The 25498-nt window shown below is 43.5% G+C and overlaps 1 protein-coding gene across 1 annotated transcript in view; it reads left to right on the forward strand.

Moving 5' to 3' along the window:
- Window positions 1-25498, forward strand: part of TBX4 (T-box transcription factor 4) — a 49842-nt gene that overhangs the window by 17325 nt on the left and 7019 nt on the right. Inside the window, exons 3-5 of the mRNA XM_067537716.1 lie at window positions 64-183; window positions 2546-2693; window positions 21217-21369. Coding sequence (XP_067393817.1) covers window positions 64-183; window positions 2546-2693; window positions 21217-21369 — 421 coding nt within the window. The remainder of the gene's footprint in view (window positions 1-63; window positions 184-2545; window positions 2694-21216; window positions 21370-25498) is intronic.

Raw genomic sequence — 25498 nt, forward strand, 5'->3', positions numbered from 1 at the left:
TCTGTTAGTTTATACTATATGTTAAGTTACGTACTAACATATTAAACTTTTGCTTTTCATAAGGAGGATGTTTCCTAGCTACAAAATTAAGGTAACTGGCATGAACCCCAAGACCAAGTACATCTTGTTGATCGACATTGTCCCCGCTGATGATCATCGATACAAATTTTGTGACAACAAATGGTAAGAAACTATTTGGTTGTTTTCCTTGGGTTACCAAAAGAGAAGTATTCATATCTGTGTCAACTGTTTGCAGTAAGCACTGAGGAGTTGGTAGATCCTGGGGAGAAAATACCAGATACCAAAGTGCTCTTTAACCTGGCCAAGAAAGGTACAGCAAGAGCCAATGGCTGGAAGTTAAAGCCAGACAAATTCAAATGTAGAAACCAGCTATAAGTTTTTTAATAGCGATGGCAGTTAAGCATCGGAACAAACTACGAAGGGAAATGGTGGAGTCTCCAACTCTTGAGGTCTTCAGATCAAGCTTAGTTGCCTTTCTAGAGGAAATGCTCTAGTTAGACACAAGTTAGTGGAACCAATCCAGGGGTAATGGCATGAAACTCTATGGCCTGTGATATACAGTTTAGACTAGATGATATAATGGTCCCTTCTGGCCTTTAAATTTTTGTATCTACGAGGCCTTAGATTTACAGTGGGTCGAGTGTTGATCATTTCTTCTCTAATTATATTTGTTCTGTGGGAAACAGCCACAGAGCCACAAGATGAAGATTTGTGGGGCAGACCAGATGAATACTCCTCATTTACCCAAACTGGTGCAACTTTTCTTGGCCTCATCTGCAACTAGCCTCAGTAGAGCTGATTATGGTGGCCATCTTGGATTTACATCTTTTGAGCAAAAATACTTGTCACTCCTGAGACTTCATTGTCTGTTGGAAACATCCCATATGCTTTAAAATAAATTAATTAATAACAAATCCACCACCAACAGAGAGCATAAGTGCCTGCTCTGCTTTCCTGCTGCTGCTTTGGAAACACAGATGCAATAGGGATTTTGCCGTTCTTGTGGTGGTAGAGTTCCACGGGAATTGAGGCCTATCCCAGATTGAAAGTCACAGCCCCTAGAGGTTGGATAGTTAAAATATAGGCCTTTCTTGTGGTCTCATAAACAGGGAGGACATCTGGAATTGGTCAATTCAAGTCTGGAGCCATTTTTATTTTTTCCCCCATGTTTCTTTCTTTTTTATTTTGCTTTATTGCTCTTTTCCCAGATTTTTTCCCTTTATGTCTCTCTTCTCACCCTCCCTCACTGACAGCAAGATTACTCAGCATGAAGGCAGATTTACTATTTACTTTCCTGTCCATGTGAATCTTACGCATCTTGTCACCTGAAAATCTCTCCTTGCTGAAAACATGCCATGCTCTTCCCAGAAGGCCTCCCGCTTCCTCTTGGTGGAGCTTCATCTGTTCCACTGAGTGTCAACATTGTTTCTGTCTAAGTCAATGGCAAAATTCCCATTGACTTTGAGGGGGGCAAAATTGGCCTTTTCATAATCATATCCTCTGCAAATGTAATTGATGTGCACATTTTAGGGCACTGTGCTAGTTTTTCTGGAGTCCCTGCAGGATGGGAGTCACTGGGAACCTTACACAACCCATGGCCCATTCTTTGCTTTACCATTATATTCTAGATGATAACTCTTTTAATTTAACTTTGGCTAGTCACTGGAACTGTTTCCCCCTTTCCATTTTGAATGCTGTTGGGAACGTCTGATTTTTGGGTAATACTGATTTTATAGTGCACAGTAAGGGGAGAGTTGCTGTTGCTCTCTATTAGAGTATTAGATCCATGAAAACTAATGGAGCTTTTGACGTGTGAACAAAGGTGGCTGGTAGGAGGAATGTGAGGAGAAATCAGTGTCCCAGCCACAGCCTGAGAACTGTGCTTCCACAGGGGCTGGAGGGGAAGGAGTCGCTTCCCAAGAGCTTCTACCCAGTTGACATTGCAGCCTCAGGGGCTACAGTCGTCTCTGCTCTTGTTGCAACCCTGTTACATGAATCCAGTCCTGGACTTGTCCTCTTCACATTTCCCCAGATATCTTCTCCCTCAGTAGGATGAAGGGAGTCCCCCCAGAGTTATGCTGGATCCTTCCCTTCTGCAGAGTGGACCCATGCTGCTTCCCCCATGCTCAGGGTCCTCTGAGTGGCAAAGGCCAGACTTGTCCTTGGCTAGTTTTAATACAGTTGCCATATAGTATCACTCAGACAATACGATGTCTCCAGGTAAAATCCTGCCCAGGCAACGACAATTCTACTCTGCTGCGATCTGCAAAAACTTATATAAGAAAAGAAGCCTGTGTTCCCTGCCCTCCTTTTTGCTTCATCCTTACCAGATCCATGCATCCTCATCTTCTTCCTAAATTTCTTGTGTTTCTCCACATGGCCAACCTGTCCAGGCCCAGTCCATCTTCGACTACAGACCCTAGCTCAAGCGTTGCAAAGTGGTCACCATGTTCAATCAGGTAATGAGTTGCTCTGACACACTACTTGCCCAAGATGATGTCATCCATAAGTGTCTTGTTCACAGGATGGTGGCTGGAAAAGCAGAGCCCGCGATGCCTGGGCGCTTATACGTTCATCCAGACTCGCCGGCCACGGGAGCTCACTGGATGCGGCAGCTGGTGTCGTTTCAGAAGCTCAAGCTCACCAACAATCACCTGGATCCTTTCGGACATGTAAGTTGTGGAAATGTTATCACCAGAGGTGGGCACAAGCCACCGTTTGCATCTGGGGCTAAACTTCCCCGGATTTCAAGCAGGCTTGGATCTGGGGTTCTACTTAGGAGTGGCCTCTAATGAATTAATTTTTATAATTATTAGTAGCATTTCTTTGATTCTGTTCTGTCATTGGGAATGAGGATGATTTAATTATACAAGATCAAGCACCCACCACTAAATGCTGTAGTGCTGTTCATTGGCCTGTTGAACTGCAGCGCGTGACTTGTTCAGCTATTCATCTGCGTATTGCGATTGGGCTTCTATTCTCTGCTATGGAATTTCCAAGTCATTGTTTTCAGCTCTTTCAGCCACCGTCTTTGATGCATGCTGTACGTAGAGCACTCAGAAACAGGTTATATAAGCTCGGGTTTTTTTTTCCCAAGCTGGCTTTGGCAGTCCTATAAAAGATGGAGTATTTTATTTGGAAACGCTTAATTCCTGTGTACTGCAGATGCAGCGAAGTACACAGTAATCTCCCATAACACATTGAATAGCTTAGAACACTGGCCTTTTCCACACTGCCAGCTGTGCGTGCACACGTGTACATAAATGCAACGTTCACTGGGCAAGTTGAATGACATGGAAAAATAAACAGCACTGGCGAGAAAAAATAAAGTTAGATGTTTAGGATTTGTAGAATTCTTTTAATTTCATTGGTCTCAAGCACTTAGTGACACAGGTAAGAGCATTTGCTTTGTATTACAACACGTGATTTTTACCTGCTGTTCCTTGACATGCCCGTGGCCTTGGGAGGGGCTGTGGGTGTGGGATGTGTGCTGGTAGGATTGCAAAGTGAAGAGAGAGTAGACCTGTCTGGCTCAAACTGAGCAGTTAGCCAGAGATCTTCAGCTGGGGTAACTTGTCATAGCTCCCCAGTCATGAGCGATGCACAGTGTAACTTGTCAAAGCTACGCCAGACAAGGATCTGCCGCTAATGGGGCCAGGATTTCACCCTTGACATACATGGTAGTTTTCAAGAGGGCTCAGCATTGGCATAACTCTGTTCCCATTTAAGTCAATAAGAATTTTGCTATTAACTATAATGGAAGCAGAAGCTAATGCTTTGCACTTTAGAGCATCCCATGGTGAATAAAAAGCAAACAGCCTCCACTGCAAAATCAAGTGCTCTTATTAATATAGTTGTCCTGAAATATACAAAATTACCATTAGACGTCCCAATCTGGGGCCTTTCCCAAGGCCCGTTGAAGTCAGTAGGAGCCAATGACCAGTGAGCTTGGATCGAGTCTATGGCATGCAAGGTTTCAGCAGAACCAAACAAAGCTCTTTGGGGAATCAAGTTTTGCCCTTTCTCCCTGCCTGGCTCGAGCAGAGAGAGGGCCGCTGTTGGGATACTGTGCATAGGGAGATTGTAAAAGTCAAATAGAAACACAATAAAGTTCTACAACCAAACAAAACCCTGAATAAGCACAACAGCCTTGATTAACATAGGGAAAGCAGACTGCTGCAAGTCCCAAAAATATTGCAGATCCTGTAATTTTAGGATCTTTGCAGAACTTTATGACTTTATGCAAATTCTAAACTAGCCTCCCATTTCTAAATTTCACTGGTGCAAAGATCCCAGCCAGCACAATGCACTGCCTTGGTAATCCAGCTTTACAGAAAACAGTCAAGCAAAGTTGGGCACTTAACCCCCTTCTCCAACCTATTGACCCCAATGAAATGTGTGTGAACTTCAAAGACTAATCAGAACCATTTAAATGCTCACATTATTAAACTCAGGCAATCTCTTTCTCGCCCCCCCTTCACCCCCCCGCCCAAACCACTCGTTTTTAGGGAAAAACACCCAGAATTTTAAATGCAAACAACTACGCTAAAGATTGAATGACTGGCATTTTCTGAAGGTGAAATTTTTAAAATTAAGGTCTCAGTGGCAGCAGTAACTTGATGCTTTGCGCATGTTACATTTTTTCTCCTGTTCCCTCCCCCCCCAACTTGAAGGTGTATCTTAATATATTACTGTTTATGTTGTCAAATGTCTACTGTAAAACATACAGGATGTTCAACGTGGTCATAAAAAAACAGGATAGCCAGGGTTACTGATGGACCCTTTTCCTGACTTTTTGTCATTTTTAACTGTGCAAATTTGACAGTGCATTTAACACAGGAGTCGGTGGTGGGTTTTTCATTGATTAAACATTTTGTTTGTCTCTCTGTGAGGACACATTCATGAAATAGGATTTAGGTGCTGTTGACATTTTTCATGTTTTTGCTATGCATATGAAGGAAAGTAGGACCATGTACTGGGCTAGTCGGGGTTTTCCTAGCAATGCAGGATATTTGGAGAAGTTGCCTTCACTGCATCAATTACGCCTTCACTAACACTACGTAGGGCTTGTCTACACTGGGAGTTATTCTGAAATAGCGGTTCCTGATTTAACTCTTCCTGATTAACTCCATGTATGGACACTCTTATTCCGGAATCAGAGCGCTTTATTCCAAATTAGCTTAATCAGGTTAATCCGCTTTGAATTCACACCCCGCTTTATTCCCAGTTCATTTGTACAGTTATAGACAGACCTTTAGAGCATAAGCTCTTCAGGGCAGAAGATGTGACTGTGCATGTGTTTGTACAGTCCCTAGCACAACATAGGCACCAATTGTGACTGGGGCTGAGGGGTACTACTACTTCATAATATAGCTGATCGTTTCTAGGACCTTGCTCTCAAAGTATTTGCAAACTCTCTCTTAATGCTCCCTAAATACAGGATATAAAACCCAGGCTGCTTGTTTGCCTTCTGTCCCTGCTCACGTAAGACTAGCCTGCTATTTCCTTTTGTCTCTGATTTTCCTAAAACCTCAAAACCACTGTGCACCATTTCCTCAGGCTACAGTTACTTTCTTTTTTGGTGCATAGACAGTGACCCAGAAAGAGCCCTCAACCCCAGCCCTCTCTGGCACTGTTAATTTAAGGAAAACTGCTGGTGCCAACCAGGTGTGTGAATGCTGTCTTTGTTACCTGGAGAGCCACCCCACCAAATCTCAGCACTCGGAGAGTGAATTGTTAAGTGAGCAGTCCTAAATGCACTGCATGGTTTGGTGCAGAATCTGTTACTGCACCCTGCCCTCGTCTGCAGCTTTTTTATGTGTGTAAGTAATCCCTTTATAACCTGTGCCTTGCTTTGACATACAGAACTCTTACAGGCTCCTTGAAGACACCTTTGCTATCTTGGGCGGGGGGAAGCTTACTACAAAATAGCTCTGCTTTTAATTACTCCATTTCTGCATTCACATTTTTTGGCAAACACATAATTTGAAAAAATGTCCTTACAACTCCCCTGTCTGTTCACTTAACAGCTAAATTTGTGGGGTTGATTATTTTCATCCTTGGATCACGTATGCCATAATCCTGTTCTCAAAAGCACAGTAGAGGAGTGTTGTTGACCGAACTTTACAGGGCTGTGACAGCAGAAACTTCTGAAGCACAAAAAAATTGTTGGGCTCCCTCATCCCAGCTCCATTTATTTTTTATAATTTATAATTGTTTATGAGACTTCCACCTTCGGGAGATTCAGTGTGCAGTGCATTGCTGATCGTTTATCTCTAACAGGGCTGTACCTTGGCAGCTAGACACCTGGTGTTTTATTTAAAAAATAAATGAGTAGGCAAATCATTGAGAGTCCCCTCAGTGAATTCCTTAGTAAAAAAAATCCATGCCCTGATTCTCCACACTCCAATAACTGATTAAGGCCTGGATCTTGCAAATACTCATGCATATGTTTAACTTGATCCACTGAATTCATAAAGTTCAGAGTGTGCAGGACTGAGGCCTAATTTGGTAAATTAGTTAAATTGATTAATCATAATAAAAGGACTTTGAGCTCAATTCTGCAAAGCCTCACTCATTGAACTCAGTGGGTATGACTGAAGATTACTTGCATTAGGAAGGTTTTGAGGGATCAGGACCTTACAGTATGCTCTGAAAATCCTCATATTCTGACTAGGAGCTATTAACAGATTGAACAGGATCACCCAAAACATCCACTGCTGTCAATCGAGTGACGACTCATCATCGGGCCCGACTTTTTCACTGGTAAATTATCTGTTGTTTTTAATGCTTTGGATTATGACTGGCGGCCACAACATGCTAGATGCTGTCTAGACGTCACAAGCTGCAGTTCCTGGCTGAAAGAATTCACAGTGTAAGGGCCCATCTGCAGGAGAAAGTTGCACTGATGTAACTTAAATTGATTTAAGTTAAACTGTTGAAAATCCCTGCATGGAGACTCTTATTTAACGTTGAGTGGTTTATCTCAATTTAGTTTAAACTGACTCCTAATCTAAACCAAAAATATGCTGTCTTGAGCTGAAATAGGTAGCAGGACAAGAGTTTGCACCAGTTCAAATAGATTTAAAATCTCCCCTTAGTTAAATCAGTGCAACTCTCTCATATGGCCAAGTCCTGAGAGCATCGTGGGGAAGGATAAAGAGAGAGAGAGTTAATTTAAAATGTGTTAACTCTATTCCCACTAACCTCCTTCCTGTGCTGGGCCTCGTTGGACACGAAATACCCAGGGGAGGAGTCGTGTTGAAGAGCTTGTCCGAAGGAGCTGCTGATGCACTTGTTTCGGGTGGTTGGCAGGTGGGTGGAGAAGGAGTTTGCAGCAGGTAGAGGCAAACATTTATATTTTGTTTAGGGAACAGTTTGCAAATAATCATGCCGCTCTGCAGCTCTTCACTGCTGCTGCCGGAGGGTGTGTGTACCCAAGCTTGCAGCAATTCCAGCAATTCGGAAGATAATGCACAGAGTTAAAAGATTAGCATACTTTTTTTTTTTAATTTGGTCCAGAACCTGTGGAGGTAGGAAGGATGATCTTGTGCGGAGGCATAGGTCTAAGAGACATGTGTTGCATTCCAAGCTCTGCCATATATTTCTTGAGTGACCTTGGGCAAACTGCTTCCCCACTCGGTATTTCAGTTTATACTTCAGTCACTTCATGAGTTGTGAAGCTTGTCTGTATGTGGGACTTTGGTGCCAGTGTAGCTACCCTGATGTAACAGCACTGGTGGAAGCCCCTTTACTGATGCACTGCACAAATATAAAACGTGACACGCACAGGATAAGTTGCACTGGGCAAGTGACCTTGTACATCAGTGCAACGTGTCTACACTAGGAGTCTGCATTGGTACAGGAGTCTCCAGTGCAAGGGGGCCCTTAATGCCCTTACTTTTATCTGGTGGAGCAATTTTTTATTAGGACCAGGTCTGTGTTTTCAACTGAAAAATACTCATGTTAAATGTTAGATTCAGTAGCCAGCAACTGCCTGTGATATTCAGCTACAGCGTTTATCAGATCCTAAAGAAATCATTTGAAGCCACTTATGTTTAAAGGTACAAGCCCTCCTCCTAGAGTAAGTCCTTAATTTATGTATTTCAAAACTTTACATGTACAGATAATCAGCCTGACGCAACCTCTGATTTATAAGGGTGTCCCGAGGCTAGTTTGTGATATAACAAGGTAATTATTTTGACAGATTTGGGGCTTTACTTTCTAATGCCATGTAAATGATTGGTCGCAACATACACTTTCTCTGAAAGTGGAAAATATTTTCTAAACCTGAGAGTCAGAACGCTGACACAACAGTAATGTATCCATTAAAATGACTGATTTATTCAGGCTACAATACAGCCCATCCAGCTCCTGGTTCCAGATGCAAAATGAGCATTACTCCTTCAGAACACTGACCATGCGCTTTAGCGGATCTGTTAATACATTTAGTGAATATTATCTGTCGTCTCCTGGTAATGCTACAAAAATATGTCTTTATTAAAAAGGACTACATAATATTCATATTTCTTGCAGAGGGTTAGTACGGCGCAGTAAGGGAAGTATCTATGAGAGACCTGACAAATATTCTATGAGTTTAGACCCTTATGAATGGAATTCCATTGTCTTTTAAAGATTTAAAGTATGTTTATGAGTTCTCTGTCTACATGTCTCTGGGTGAGAGCGCTTAGAGACTGTGTTACAAAAGAATTCTCTGACAGGTTCTCATTGATTTCACTGGGTTTTGAATCAGGCCCACCGTGAATTATTTTTTCCCTCAGAAACAAATTTATTTCTAAGCTGAGATTTCACTCCAAACAGAACTGAAATTTGCAGAGCATTGACTTTCATTCTATTTCCCCATATCTCAGTCCACAATGATATATAGATGGTGAGCTCTTTGGGCCCGGGACCATCTGTCTGGCCTGTATTTATACAGCACCTAGCACAGTAGGGTCCTGGTGCTACCATCATACAGATCATACATAATCATAAACCCGTTCACAAAGAGCCAAAGCCTAACCCCAGAACACAGGCTGTGAAACTGAATCAGGCCTAGTCCAAAGGCCACTGAAATCCAGGCAAGTCTGTTCATTTACTTTAATGGGCTTTGAATCAGGCCCTAGGAGGAAACAAGTCCTTCCCCAAGGCCACTGAGCAGCTATGGAGCCACCATCCCCACCCATCTCCTTTTATGGGCAGGGTGATGGAAATGGCTGGAGAAGCCGCCCACAGGTGGTAATGTCTCCAAAACTGCCCTGCACAGGGGTGTCAACAGAACTAGTCTCTGCAGTGCTCACTGTGTGCGCAACCCATACATTCCCCCAATCATCTCCATGCCCAGGCAACAGAACTGCATCAGTTTTACTGCAGGCCGGCCCATGTTTACCTAGATGAGTGTGACCTGGATCTGTCCTCTAAAATTGGCTTCCATTCAAGCTCTTCATGTATGGAGAGGGGCAATAAGCCGTGTAATAACAGAACTGGGAGCCTGGATCTCCTGAGTTCTAATCCTAGCTCTAGCTTTCGCTAAGACTTGGGAAAGCATCTGCCCTCAAGGTTCAGTTTACCCATCTGTAAAATGGGTGGATGGTAAAGCCCTAGTGCTCCTCAAGGCAGCTCTAAGTGTTAGTATTTTGCAGAGGAGCGCTATGCATTTTTCTCAGGGGAGAGATGGTATGCAAGATGCTGAGCATATTCATTCGACCACAATGTACCACTTATTATTATCATTTTTTAATCGGGGCAAATAGCCATTTGATACATGGGGATGGGGAAATAGAATTGCTTCCATGCAGCTGGGATATTAACATTCTTAAAAGGACAGCCTACTCGTTTAAATATTCTTTTCATGATGGTTTTTTACCATTCAAGGATTCATTTCCATTGATCTCAGTGAAATAACAATCTCCAGGAAAAGCCAGTGTGAACTCAATAGATTCTCTTGGTTCGTTTGGAGTGTTTTCTGAGCGTGCTTCTCAGCACACAGGAACTTTAAGAAGTGAATGTAATAACAACAAGACTTCTACTGAAACCACACTGTTCTGGGGGCACCTCCACATTCATCAGGCTTTACTATCACTGAGGTTAGCTTGGCTGCACGGGCATATCTCAGGCTTTCTCAGAGTTTCTCACCAACCTCAGACTGGCTCTGAACAACCTGTGCCATGGCAGGCTCTTTCACAGGCATGTAGTGACATTGAAAACTGCAAGGGAGCAAAGACGCCACATCAGAGTTGTTTGTCTGTTGTTGTTTTTAAATAAAAGACTACACTGAATTTAAACTTCTGCCGCAGAGATCAGGGTTTACACAGACCGCCCTTCCATTTAGACCAGCGTGGGAGGAACAACAGCGTCACATCAGCATTTCTTGAAAACTTCAGTTGAAACCAGATCAATTGGAGATTCTTATTTTTACAGAGTGTCTGACGTATTCCTACCACTTGGCGACAAATGAAACAGGAAGACATCAAAAATGCAGGCTGATAAATATATCATTGGAGATGTATCTTAACCCCTGAAAGCTCAGAAGTGCATTTGTTCTTCACACTGTCTGGAAATTTGTCTCTTTACTTCATTTTCCTCACCCGAGTATTCTGACTGCAAGGATCTTTGTACATACATCTGTGATTCATTCCATTGCTGGGGGTTTGTTGCTCTTTAATTCCCATCAGTGTGTCTTTGTCTTATTTTAAGCGCTTTTTATTTTGTGAGATGAGGACTGTTGCAGTTTGATGTTATGGGACATTCTAGATGGCCTATCAGTTATAGTGAGGATTTAAATTGTGCTTTTGGTTTTCTTGATCGGCATCTTCTTGCACCTCCTTAACTTGCTTTGCTGTTTGGTTCTGATCAGTTCTGTAATTTCTCTTCATACTTATTGCTTACCACAGACTCTTTTCATTAGACTCTTTCTGAAAGGCGTTGCTTTTTCTTACCTTTGGGGCTTTTCTCCCGTTTTTCTATTAATTTGATTGTTGCATTTTCTGTCTCTTTGTTGTCCAGTGTACTCAGCACATTTAATCAGGTTAACAGCCTATTCATTTTATAAAAGCCTGAATCTTATAAAGTTAGATAGTTAATTTTTGCAGTTTTACTTTATGACTTGTGGTCAAGAAACGTTTCCTATCTGGGAACTGGTATGTAAATTTCTGTGCATGCTTTACCAACAACCTTCACATGGTCCTTTCTGGAGAAATTGTGCCTGTGCACAGTTAAACATTTATTTTGGGCTCAGTGATAAGACCTTGGAAACTCTGGGCCAAGTTCACTGCTTGCATAAAATGGCACAGCTCCATGGATTTGTTGTACCACTTACACCAATGCTGAATATGTCCTGACATCCTTAGCAATAGACTTGCCTGGTGTCCTTGTTCTCTGGAAGTTTATACTTCAGTTAGATTCACTTTTCCATGATCTGTTGATTCTGATGTCAATAAATTTCTGTCTAGCGTGTTTGGATGTCCCGTTCACTCTTTTGGGTTGCTTATTGGGTTGGTTCTGCCAGTAGAAATATCTGTGTGAGGGATTCTATTTTGAGCCTCCTTTGAAACTGATCTGATTCCAGGGGTGCAGAGATTTTGAATTATAAAGGCCAAGGTGAACTTTTATATTATCTGCTTTGTACCTATGAAAAGGAACTGAGCTGTGTGCTGATATATTGTATGGGCCTGATAGAGATTAATAGATCATGACATGCTATTTATTTACATGGATAAGAAATGGCTTGTGTGATTCCTGGTTGAGTTTAAATTATGTGGGTTGAGATGAAGATTTATATTTGATGCTTTAGGTCTTTTTTGTTGTCACACTGTTGGTGTAAATCAGTCTAAGGAAGTCCATTTTTTGTTTTGTTTTGTTTTACTTAATATAGAATCAGATCCGGAAGTCTTTATTCAGTCCTCAGTGGGAAGTTTGCCTGAATAAGGTATAAGTGAAAGATGCCAAGATTTGCAAAGCACCTTTACTCCTATTGATGACCTAAGGCCAAATTCTATGACTATGGACCTCAGCACTGACTCTGTTTGTTACCATTCAGGAAAAAAGACTCGAGTTGTTGGACAAGTTAAAGGCCCATCTCTCTCCCCTTTTCCCCCCAAGACACTGTGGCCTTCACTCAGTTTTTACTCAGGCAAAATTCCCATGACTGCAGTGGAAGTTAGCTAGAATAAGGACTGAATGAGGCTCTCTGAATTTGCCCCTCTAGAAGGAACAATTTGTCTGCTCTCGTGTTGAATCTTTTCCCAAGGTTTTCCGCTTTCTTTTTCTCTCTCTGTAAATTGTCAGGTCATGTGTATCACTTTGGGCTGATTCCTCCTTTTCTGCTTGCTCCAGAGGCAGAGTACAAGGAAACAGCACAGAAGGATTCAGGATGTGGGCCATGTGGAAGAGACAGAACTTTCATGATTAAGCTATGATTACTCTTGCATTAGGGCTCTATTCTCAGAGCATATGGCACCCATAAGACATTTGCTTTTTATGCTGGAGTATATTTTATCTCAGCTCACCTTTCAAGGACATTTAAAAATAACCGGGAGGTCTACAGCAGGCCAGGGAAGCTAAAAGGCCTTTGAAAGTTCTGAACAAAAGAAAGAGGGCTATTGAGGGAGCACATGTTTAAGGAAAGCAGGCATCAGTTACTTTTTTCATAGCACTTAAATAAGGACTATAAAAGCCGTTTGAGTGGAAATGTGTGGTTTATGTGCAATGGCAACAGTGCCCTGTGCTGCTGTTTGGTGCATGAGGGTTCAGATCAGGGTGAATTCACTGAATCTTCACAAAAATAATAAAATCACACAAATGTAGGGCTGGAAGGGACCTCGAGAGGTCATTCAGTCCAGCCTCTTGTGCTGAAGGCAGGACCAAGTCAACCTCGATCACTCCTGACAGGCATTTGTCCAACCTGGTCTTAAAAACCTCCAGTGATGGGGATTCTAAAACCTCACTTGGAAGCTTATTTCAGAGCTTAGTGACCCTTACAATTAGAAAGTTTTTCCTGATAACTAATCTAAATCTCCCTTGTTGCAAATTAAGCCCATTACCTGTCCTACTTTCAGTGGACCTGGAGAACAATTGAAAAAACAGTCCTTTTTATAATAGCCCTTAGCATATTTGAAGACTTTTATCAGGCCTCCCCTCAGTCATCTTTTCCCAAGATTAAACATGCCCCATTTTTTTAACCTTTCCTCATAGGTCAGATTTGCTAAACCGTTTATCATTTTTTGTTGCTCTCCTCTGGATTCTCTCCAGATATGGAATTGCCCACATCTTTCCTAAAGTGTGGTACCCAGAATTGGACAAAGCACATCAGTTGAGGCCTTGGAGTGGGACAATTATCTCCCGTGTCTTATTGCGACATTCCTGTTAATATACCCCACAATGATATTAGCCTCTTTTGGAACTGCATCACATTGTTGACTTATATTCAATTTGTTATCTGGTAGAATCCCCACATCCTTTTCAACAGTACTACCACCTAGCCAGTTATTCTCCATTTTGTATTTGTGCGTTTGAGTTTTCTCCTTCCAAAGTGTAGTACTTTGTACTTATTTTTAATGAATTTCATCTTGTTGATGTCAGACAAATTCTCCAATTTCTCAAGATCATTTTGAATTCTAATCCTGTCCTCCAAAGTGTTTGCAACCCCTTCCAGCTTAGTGTCATCTGGCAAATTTTATAAGCACAATCTCCAGTCCGTTAGCCAAGTCATTAATGAAAATATTGAATAGTACCAGATCCAGGACTGACCCCCATAGGATCCCACTAGATGCATTTTCCCAGTTTGGCAGCAACCCTTTGATAACTACTGTTGGAGCACATTCTTTCAACCACTTGTGCACCCACCTTATATTAAGATATATTAGATCTACTGCTTCCATTAGAGTAGTAACCTTTTCAGAGAAGGAAGTGAGGCTGGTATGGCATTATTTCTTCTTAACAAATACATGAGGGTTATTCCTTATAGACCTATTATCCTCTAGATGCTTACAAACCGATTGTTTAATAATTTTGTTCCAGTATCTTTCCAGGTATTGAATTAAGCTAAGTTGTGCATAATTCTGAGGGTTGTCTTTGTTCCTCTTTTTAAAGAGAGACATTATGTTTACTCTTCTCCAGTCCTCTGGGACCTCCTCGCCCATCCTTCCTGAGTTCTCAAAGATAATTGCTAACACTTGATTGCTTCAGCTAGTTCCTTAAGTATCCCAGGATGAATTTCATCAGGCCCAGCCTACTTAACTACATCTAACTCTTCTTTAACCTGTTTTTCTAGTATTTTGGCATACAGTCCTTCCTGCTTGTTGTTAATATTCATTGTGCTGCATATCCGGCCTCCATTATCTTTTTTAGTGAAGACTGAAGTAAAATAGGCATGAAATGCCTCAGCCTTGTTGATGTCATCAGTTATTAGCTCTCCTGCCTCACTAAGTAGAGGCCCTGCAATTTCCTCCTTCTTCTTCTTGCTCCTAATATATTTAAAGAAGCTCTTTATGGTCTTTTATGGCCCTTACTAGGTTTGACTTGTTTTGTCCTCACATGGTTTTACTGATTTTTTTTTAATTTGCAATATGTCCATGGTTCCCAGTTTGAAGAATTTGTCTTTGATTTTCATGTAATTAAAAAGCTCCTTTAGTGAGTAGAATTGAGAGTTGGTTTAGTTTGTTTTAGGGATGTTTTTATTTATTTTTTTAAAATCTGAACACAGAGTTTCTTTAAACACTTAGCTGAGGTACATTTCAGGTCTGCAGACTCAAGATCAGTAGAGACTGCTGCACCTATCCCCAGGTGGATGGTATTTAATTTCCAGTTGGCGTGTGGGGAGTTGAATTAGATTGCTTTTACTATAACTGCATCTGGTTCATGTTCTGAATGGCGTAACTGGGCATCTTGGGGAACCAAGATTCACAATGGGCTGGATCTTCTGTGGTGTGGAATGGCTCTTGAGAACTGCTAAGCACGTTATGGAACCCATTACTAGCTAGGCAAATCAGCATGTTTCAAGATGCTTTTGGTACCCTGCAGAATCAGATGTTGCAAAAGCTGCACTAGTAGTCGATAGTAAAATTAGGACTTGGGAAGGTGTCCCCAGAAGAGGTCAAGCACAGCGTGGTACTCTGGTGATTGGTTTTCATTGTTCGATTTTTCAATAAATACCAGCAAGATCATTTAAATGAGCCGCTCCCACAAATGACCAATCACCTTCATGCATTATAAATATTCATCAATGACTCGCACTGAGCGATTTTTTTTTTTTAGAAAAAGCATGAAAGCTGTTCATGTGTGCCACACTCTGTAGCAAAAGTGATTAAGCAGAGGATGACAAGCACCCTCTTTGTCTAGCAAATATGTGGGCTAAAGATGGACTAGGCTGCAGTTTATCACCTGGAGAGCTACTCATAGATCCTCCCACTTGCTTCCAAACCCTGGGAGCCACCAACTTTTTGTCATTCCTGGGAGGCACTGAGGGCAGAAAGAGCGAGAGGAGTAGGTATAAATACTGACTTGCCCTTGGGATATGCTAAGTTTGGTCCATTTTTGTGGTCTGTGCCTGGCTCGCTCCGATTTGTTTAGACACAGGTTTTTCTTTATGCACAAATGAAAAGGGTCATTTTTATTACATACCTGTTTGAGGCCCAACTTAATCGGACAGAACCATTGAAGAAAAGGCTCTAATGCTCATTCAGCTGAAAGAGAATAGAAGGAAGAAAGAAACAGAAAAGACATAAAATGAGAGAGTTGACATTAATTACGTGATCCTCTGGGACCAACCGTAAAATTATGTGGCTTTTATGTAGCTATTTACCATTCGATATAAAAAGGGTAGTTGCCATGACAATCTCTGCCTCACATGATACATGATACCTTGGAGAAACAGCAAGCTCTCTTAAATCAATTTCCAAAATGTCATGTGAAAGTTAATACATTTTACAGTGAGCAGGCTGCATATGTACCTACGTTTTCACTCGAAGGGCCCAATCCTTAGAGTGAGCAGATAACAAGTGTGAAAAATCGGGATGGGTTGGGGTGGTAATAGGCGCCTATATAAGAAAAAGCTCCGAATATCAGGACTGTCCCTATAAAATCAGAACATCTGGTCACCCTACCAATTCTACAAAGTGCCAAACTCCTTCAAGTCTTGGTGCTGACGCTACTTAGCATCATGCAAGGTTAGCCCCCGAAGCAGTATTTTCCTAGCTAAAATAAAACGAATGGCGCAAATGATGCCATTTGGTTTTCACCATTTGTTGCTGATCTAGAGTATGCAAGAATCATGTTAAAGTTTAAATTCCAGCTGCCAACCATGTGACTAGCACATGGGAGAAAAAAAGACATTTTTCTTAAGCGCATATTGGGTTTAGGAGTAGAAATAAGCCTGTCATGAAAGGCTCACTGAACGCTAGGCTGTGCGACTATAAAATTGATATGACTCTTGACATGTGTGTGTAAAATGCCCATGTTAGCACATACCTTATGCACTGCCACAAAGGGAGAATGGCTCAATAGCATTACGTGTGTGTGTGTGTGTGTGATATTGACTGTCTATAAAGGCAATGGCTGTAAAATATTGCCCAAGTGATGGAAAAGTTATTGGGTGGTGCCCAGCTTTGAGTATGAGTTCACAATTCAGGAAAGTTTTTCTGTTGCTAATGGTAATAGATCTCAGACTGAAGAACATAAGCCACTGTACACCATGTTCATCCCTCATGGCAATGGTCTTACACCAGGGAGCTAAATGGCCCTATGTGATTTATGAAAAGATCTGACCGGGTTACACATACCTGTAAAACGCTTTGAATAAGAGGCCTGACCCCTGCGCTGACTAACGGCTCAGCGCGTGCATGCTGAGTCAGCCATTTTGTTTTCTGAAAGAATGGTGTGTATCAATTGCCTCTTCCTGGTTTTTTCCAAGCAGCCATGGATGTTACAGTGATGGGGATCAGCCAGGGCCCTAAATAAATCAGCAGACTATTAGATTATTGATTAAGCTGTTATATGACCAGTAAGAATTGACAGCTCAATGTTTAGCAGGTAAGGGCCTAAAGGTAGACTCTTTAGCTTTGTATTTCCACTGCTGTTGGTCAGCGGAGTAGCATTTTCGTACACTTGTTTTGAGTATTTTTGGCCAGTGACACAAGACAAGTAGTTTCAACAGCAGCTTCTAATATCAGGATCTGAGTTTTGGGTCCCTAAGGGTTTGTCCATACAAACAGAGGAGATTTACACCTCAGCTTGTCATGAACTATTGCACACCAGTCTGCCCTGCACCCACGGGCTATGTGGAAGCTGCGATGAGGCACTAAAAATGCCGTAGTGTGCTTTGGAAGGGGCACAGCTCAAAGCACATTATGCAGCTTTCAGTGCGTCATGCAGCATTCGCATAGACAGTTGGTGTGCAGCAGGCTGGTGTGAGGTAGATTTACACCCCAGCTTGCCACATGCTAGCTGCTTATAGAGGCATGCCCCAAGTTTTCACATGCACACTATTTCATGCTTAAGGTGGTTTTTTTTTGGGGGGGGGGGGGAGGAGAGAGCGCAGGGGGGTGGTGCATGTACAACCTAAATCAAATACAAGTAAAATATTTGTGTGCAAATACAACCTGCATGCACAACTTCACGCTTTTGTGCATGCACAACTTTTTGATGGGGAAAAAAATTATACATCCAAAAACTCATGCATGCGCAGCTTCAGAGAAGGGCCTGAGGCTCTTGAAATGTTGGCAGTGGCAGAAAAGTAATGATGATTTTCCTTTTTCCTTTTTGGTCTTGAATTTGAAATGCTGACTATTCTACCACACTCTGTCATACCCTATTTGTGGTTGTCTTCCTGTAACCACAAAAGGCATCAGTTGGAAATTTGGCATGCCAGTGCAAAATCTCAGGCATTAAAACATTTGACTGACAGGGATACCATGAGTGTTGTGACAGAATAAGGGGCATAAGGCCAACCCAGATCTCTCAGTTGGCTGAGCATTCAATACCCTGTAAATTCTTGCTAGATTCTAGCATCATGTAGCTACTGGGGAACGATCATGATGTAAATGCAAGCATCAATAGAGTGGTTTAAAATATATATGTTTTTAAGGGGGAAGGTTAACTGACTTCATGTTCCAGTGAGAGAATTATTCACCTTAATACTCCTGCTCCTCTACCCATACCTTATAATTCAGTGTGAAGTTGAACTCTGTAATCACACAGGCTACCTTGTTGCATAACAACATGTTAAATGATAGCTAATAAATGTGCTTATGGCTAGAGTTATGAGTGAATGTATTTTCAGTGGTGCCATAATCATAAAAAGAGAGAGAGAGAGAGAGAGAGAGAGAGAGAGAGAAAAGCGAAAAGACATTTCTCTAGCCTCACATTTTTGGCAAAAACAAATGGCAGTTTTTGCAGGTGTAATTTGTCCTTTGGCCATGAAAAGCTGCTTTTTTTTCCATCAAGAAAACGGCACGTTTCCCTTCTGTGCTGATCGAGTCTGTGCTTTTCTATTCTTTGCTGCAAGCTGTTCCTCATTCATGTCCATGGACACTGACTAAATCACGTGAACCTCAGCCGTCTGCATTTCTCATGTATATTCATCACACTTCATGTTAAGGGATCACCATTCGGCTTTGATCTGGCAAAAATAAAGCCGTTTCCTTTCATGGGCTCTGCCCTATACAGTCTCTGCATTTTCCTGAGCAGCGGTGAATTTTCAGATTGGTGCAGCCAGGGACAAAAGTGCAAACCCTCCTAAGTGAGGTGGGACGGCTTAAGCAATAATGTAGTTTGTGTTCACAAATCTCCTGTCCAACAGCTCAGAATGAACCTCTAGACAGGTTTATGGCCACACCAGTATCTGTAAAATATCCTTCTTGGTTCAAATGCTGAATGCTTCCGTTAAGGTCTACAAAATAGTAAGACTGGCTTTAGCCATTGCCTTGACTTTGGTTCAGGCAGGGCATTGAAACATGCTTTATAGGAGAGACAGTATGGCCCAGTGGATAAGGCACTGGAGTGGGAGTCAGGAGCTTTAGCCGTGGCTTTTCAAAGGAGCCCCCAAGGGGATTGTGCTGCCAAATCCCATTGAAATGTAATGCGTGTCGGACTCCTAGTTTACCCTTTGAAAAATCCCAGTTTAAAGTGCTAGTCCTGGTTCTGCCACTGACCCACTGCGTGACGGGCAAGTCACATCATTCCCTGTGCCTTCAGACATGGCACTTGTTTCAGAGCCGTTCTCTGGCCTGTGTTACACGGCGGTAAGACCAGCTGATCACAATGGTCCCGTTGGGCCTTAGAATCTATGAAGCTGCAAAATGAGGCTAATGAAGCTTGAACTGAACCTTTGACTCAGAGTTCACATCTGAACCGGATTCTGCAGCGTGGGCTCATCTTGGACTCCTACTAATTAAAAACCTCCTCATCATGACAGCCTCAGCTCGCTGGCCCTGCTTAGTATGGCTTTGTGCGTCCAATGGTTGATTCCGGCCGGGACAGCAAAGGCTACAATGAACTGACCCTTTCATAGCTAAACCCTGCAGCCTAACGGCAGCAAAATGGTTAAGAGAAACGCTGCAAAGCTGATAAAATGCCAAAAATTCCTCATTCTGCCGCGGCGGGGGTGGGGGAGAGGGAAGGGTGTCTGGATAATATCACCAATAAAAATTACATTGAAATGGTAAATGATGCAGCCAGCTACTGTGGGCAGACTTATGTGCAGCCAGATGAGGAGACATCCGCTAGTACCTGCTGCTTGGTCTGACGTGCAGAAGTTGAGTCCGTGTCGTTTGCTGTACAGGGCAGTGCTGAAGGGCAAAGTCTGAAAGTTTTACTAACCAAACCAGCGGCTCACAGGAAATGGAGCCAGCATCTTTTGGTTCTCCATCTAAACCAGCCCAATCAGTACAGCCGCAACGGCCCAGCTGGCCCGCTGTAGTCTTTCCCCGTCGGAGATGGCCATTAATACAGTTGCCTTGCCATTCACAGGCAGTTTTGGGCACCATTGTATGTGGCAAATAAGAAGGATTTTGGAAAGGATGGAGGGAAAGAAACCTCACTCGCCCAGTAGAGATGAACGGGCCCCCCTGGGACAAACATAGACTGAAATAAGAGACTGTAGGGGGGGGGAAGCAAAGCTGGGGGAACTAAGCCTTGCACTGAGACAGGCACAGGGTTGGGGGAGAGGGGAATGATAAAGTAGAAGAGAGGCGGGGTTTGGGTTTTTTTTTTTTTTAAAGTGGGTTTTTTTTTGGCATAAAGGCAGCAACCAATAGGCACTTATTTTTGTAACATGAGCAAATGTAGTGCGTGTGACGGTCTGAAGGACTAACAACACTGGCCTGAACCAAGCTTCGAGGCTAGCGTCCCGATGCAGCGTTGGTAATGCAACTCAATCCTGATCGCATAGTTCAGTTCTGACCTACTCCACCTGCCATCATTGTCACTACAGCTCAATCCCAAACTGCTGCAACCCTTGATACGCCAGGCCTGGGATCCCCCAGTCAGTTCTGTTAATACACCTCAGTCACGGTTCCCCAGTCCTCAGCTACACCACTAGTACAAGTCGGGGGGGGCCTCACTTAAGGAGACACATGGCCAAGAATGTAAAAATTATAGCACACTGTGGGGTGATTGTTATTATGTTGAAGCCCTGGAATGGGTTACATAGGGAGGTGGTGGGATTGCCAGCCTTAGAGGGTTTTTTTGTTTTTTTTTTTTTTTTAAAGGTATGACTTGACAAAGCTCTGGCTGGGATGATTTAGTTGGTGTTGGCCCTGCTTTGAGCAGGTTGTTGGACTAGATACCGCCTGAGGTCCCGTCCAACCCTACTCTTCTATGTGCAGAAATGGGGGCCAGACTGAGATTTCCCCACGTTTATTCCACCCTTCCTCTCCTCCCCCCTCCCAATGGTGCTTTCTCACAAACAAACATGGTGGAAAATTTGTAATTGACCATGTCTGCTTCACAGGCAGAAGTTTGTTTTACACAGCCCTGTAGCTACAGCTCTCTAGCTGTTGCTTGTACTAAACTGGCTGTTATTAAGTACAGCAATGTATTTCTAATGCCTGGGTTTGGGACGAACACACAGATTCTGGTCTAGCTGAAATCAAAGCACACAGCTAACGCTGTTGCGTAATATGTTCTTGCATTATTCAATACGCTGAGTGAACAGTTCTGCCAATGTTAAACAAACTTGTAATTTTTGAATTTGTTTTTCAGATTATTCTTAATTCGATGCATAAATACCAACCGCGCTTGCACATTGTGAAAGCAGATGAAAACAATGCCTTTGGGTCTAAGAACACAGCTTTCTGCACACATGTGTTTCCAGAGACATCCTTTATATCGGTGACCTCCTATCAGAATCACAAGGTAACGTGCTTGGCAGCGAAAGGTGCTTTAGCTGTGTTTAATTTTTGCAGCCCTCCACTGATGACTGAAAGTAACGGATCGGATAGGGAACCAGCCCAAGCCTACCATTACAGACCCCGTGCTTTGAGGAACAATTGTGTAGCAGGAAAGGTGTGCTTTCCTAGCCAAACAGAGTGATCAGTTAGAAGCAAAATACACAGCTGAGGAACAGTATGAAACTCTACTGGGTAAAAATACCTTGGCCACCGCTGCTAGGACAGTAACTAATGAAGCCGAGAGCTCATCAATGCTCAGATGTCATTCACATATATGACTAGTAAAGCTTGCTCATAAATCTAGTGAAAAGTAATTAGTGAGCCATACAAGGAATGTGACCATAAAAGTGCAGCTAGGCGCCTGATGTGTGGTTAGTACATGAAGGCAGAAAGGTGGGTGTTGGTTTTTGGGGAATATAAAAGGGCTTAGTTATGTTCTTCAGATGCATGTAATGGCTTATCAGCTAGGTTTGGGTTTGAAGTGGGAGGGAACTGGCAAAATTTGGTGTGGTCTCATCTGCAATTGGGAGAAGTGGAAGGGAAGAAGAGGAGGGTTGGGGAGGTGAAGAACAGAGAGAAGAACTTGACCAAGTACCTCATGCACATTCTTTTCCTCTGGCTCCCCATCCTTCTTATTTAACCCTTACAGAAGTTGTCAGTGTAAGCTGAAGCTGTGCAGAGACAGCTCTTATTTGAAGGGGGAGGGGTCATATTCTTATACAAATGACCCCGTCACTCCCAACAGGTTTTCCTACAGCGTGGGGAATGCACGACTAGTGGGGATTTGTTGCTTTTCTAATTCGGATGGAGGGGGCACTTCTGGAGGAAGAACACAGGGCAGATCTGTGCTGTGTTACCTGCGTATGTCTCCTCTCCCGCCAACGTACATTGCCACCAAAACCGAGGAGGAGGGGGCAGCAGATGTTGAGACTGAGAGAGCGTAGTCATCATCAGAGTTATCAGGCAGGACAGACAACAGGGCAGCAGTTCAACAGCTGCCTTCCCACGACTCTCAGCACTAGGCCTTGCTAACAGCTATCAGGCAGCCAATGAGGGCTCCTCGGTTCCATTCGCAGCCCTGCTAGTGATTTGCTACTCTCGTTTTGTTACACCCTTGAGATCCATGGATGAACGTCACTGTGGAAGGGCCAACTATCATTGTTGATGAAGGCTGCCTGCCTGTGTCAGTGAATGTGAAATCTACGCTGTAGGGCAAGATATAGACACCTCCCTTCCAGGTTGTATAAAAGTAGATTGTATGTGAAATTCTGCTCGCCTTTGGTCTGTTTAAATCTTTTCTTCCAACATCTAGGAGTCAGTTTTATTTTGCTGATTGAAGGCCAGAATCCTAGGCAAATTATGCAGTGATTGAGCCCGATAGACGAATCGCAGTGGGAACTTGGATACATGGGTCAAAATAAAACAAGCAAAAGAGGGCCTTAGCTGAATGCTCATCTAGATCCTGGTTACAACCTTGTAACTGTCACTGTCAAACAGCCCAAACCAGCAAGGCCCTGAAGAGCTTATTTAATAGCTACTCATTCTACATCAATCGTGCCTTTCATCCTGAAGAAGCCCTAAGTGCTTCATAAACGTTGTACATACAATAGAACTTGCTGGGCAGCCACTGCTGGCGGCAGGCTGGTAGCTAACCGCTGTACAGACACTACCTCGTGGGGTGGACGGGGGAGGCTGGAGGTAAATGCACCAGGACACCACTTCTCTTACGAAAAGATTTTTATGGCCAGATTTTCCGACGCACTCAGCCGAGAGGAGGTGGCTGGAGAATCATGGCAGCTGCGGGGGAGCCGAGCCCTTCAGAAACACATGCTGGTGCCGAACTGGGAACTGAGCCCTTTAGAAAAGCTGAGCTTCACGGCCTATGCCAGTGACAAGAGCTTTATTGTCACCTCTGAAATATCATGACAGAGTCAGGGCTGGATTTACGCCTGACATGCCCCTGGGCCCAGCATCATTAGTGCCCTCCCCCCTCCCAAGCTGACCTTCGTGTTTTCTGCACGGGGGGAGGGGGGACACGGGAAAGAGAGGGGTTGGCCGGGCCAGCTCCACATGGGAGGTGGTGGGGGCTGGGGTGACTGGCTGGGCCAGCTTCAGGCCCAGGGAATATGCTCACCCTGGGCTCTGGCCTGGACTCAGGAGAAGCGGAGGAGCCGGGCACGCAGCCAGAGTTCCAGTGCTTTTTCAGGCCCACAGTTGGCTGGGGCCGCTGGGCACGGGCCCGTGAGGAATCCATCACTGGTTAGGTGCCCCTAGAAGGGCGGCACCCCACACACGTGCCTACTGGGCCTAATTGGCAATCCGGCTCTGGGCCGAGTAAAACAAAGGGAACTGCATGTGTCTGCCTAAAAGGATAAAGGGCTGGCTGGCAGTGCTAGTGGAGCAGCAGGATCTAGAGGACAAGGCGCAGAAGCTCCTGGGCTATACTCGCCCCTCTGCCCCGGACTCACTGTGTGGGCTGGAGCGACTCACCACTTTACCCTGCTAAATAAATGCTGGGGGCTCCATTACAAAACCAGCCCTTCTGGCCTCGATAATGAAAACCGCAGAACCACAAGAGTTGCACAACATCTTTAAGGAGTTCTGTTTTCTAGATTTCAGCGAATTGCCTAACTCCTTGGCTTGAGAAACATTCAGTGAGCCAGAGGTGCACTTATTAATAACGGCGGCCTTTCTGAAGGAAAAACGAGACCTTGATTTCACAGTTTAATATGAAGTTGAGCTGAGCGTAATAATACTGGATAAATTCCCCAGCTCCACTGCATGCACACAGGAGAGCTTTCTCTTGGTATATTTACTCAAAACGTCCCTTTTGGGGCAGATGAAGGCAGGGGTGAAATCCTGGTTCTGAAGAAGTCAATGGCTTTGCACTGAAGTGGGGGAAAATTTCACCCCAACAGCATAAAGACGGGGAGTTGCCATCTCTTGCTGTCTAACAGTGGTCTCAAATTACTTGAAATAAAAAAGAAAAGAAAAAAAGGGCAGCAGGAATGCAGTGGCAAATGTTAGTTCTGCTGCAATAAGGGGCTTGTTAAGAATGTGTTGTGACCAAGGCAGAATGCATGTCACAGCGTCACTAAAGAAATTAAATGACGGCTTACATGGCTGCAGGTTGGTCTGTGGGTGGGGAGGCTGGCAACGTCGTAAGCTTCTTGTGGTTCAGCAGATGATTGTTTAGGCTACCACAGAATCCACTCTTGACTGAAAGTGGAAAACAACAGCCCACTGCCACCCGCCAAAATGGAGCCAATAACATCAGTGCTAAGCTCTGTTTACAGTCTGCATAGAGCAGCTCCTGACAGAGCTGTTGAAAGTGACATCCGCTGCTGGCTACATTCACGAACTTCCACAGCTCGTCTCTGGTCACAGCTACCAGCTGATCCATGAGGAGGGGGGCAGGAGGAGCTCTTTATTCTGTTTGGTAAGGGATAGTTTTATTGACAGTACTGATGCTATTCAGAGCAACTGTCTTGGAAAGGATGTGAAAGAAGCATCTTCAAGGCCACATGCTGGCTGGTACAGGGCATAGGCACATGCCAGAAAACCCACAGCCAGTCCTAGGTCACAGAGGTAGGAGTGGCTGGTGTTCAGGACATGGTGTGCAACGATACCCCCTTACACACCATCACCTCCTCTCCAGAGAAATTATTCATATTTTCATTTGCAAGAAACACATGGGGAGAAGAGGTGGGGTGTTGCTTTAACAGCACGTTAATCCAGGGCCTTCTGTCTGCTATATTCAATCTATGGTATTTCTCAGACTTGTATTAACTTGGTATCAAGGGAGGGGGGGGGGGGTGTGTGTGTGTGTGTGTGTGTGTGTGTGTGTGTGTGTGTGTGTGTGTGTGTGTGTGTGTGTGTGTGTGTGTGTGTGTGTGTGTGTCTCTCTCTCTCTCTCTCTCTCTCTCTCGAATACAAGCAATCTTGGGGAAGAGATGCACTACACCAATTTCCAGGCAGTATTCTGGGTCAGTATTCTGATATAAAATAGTCTGGTGGTAATTATTTGACACCTCAGTTTTCAGTGGGAGGAAGAACACAGAATTGTGAAAATTACGTGATGTGGATTGTAACTA

The sequence above is a fragment of the Emydura macquarii genome, unplaced genomic scaffold, assembly GCF_026122565.2.
Source record: "Emydura macquarii macquarii isolate MOO-44397 ecotype Brisbane River unplaced genomic scaffold, CSIRO-AGI_Emac_v2 contig_450, whole genome shotgun sequence".
In the NCBI taxonomy this organism is placed as follows: Eukaryota; Metazoa; Chordata; order Testudines; family Chelidae; genus Emydura; species Emydura macquarii.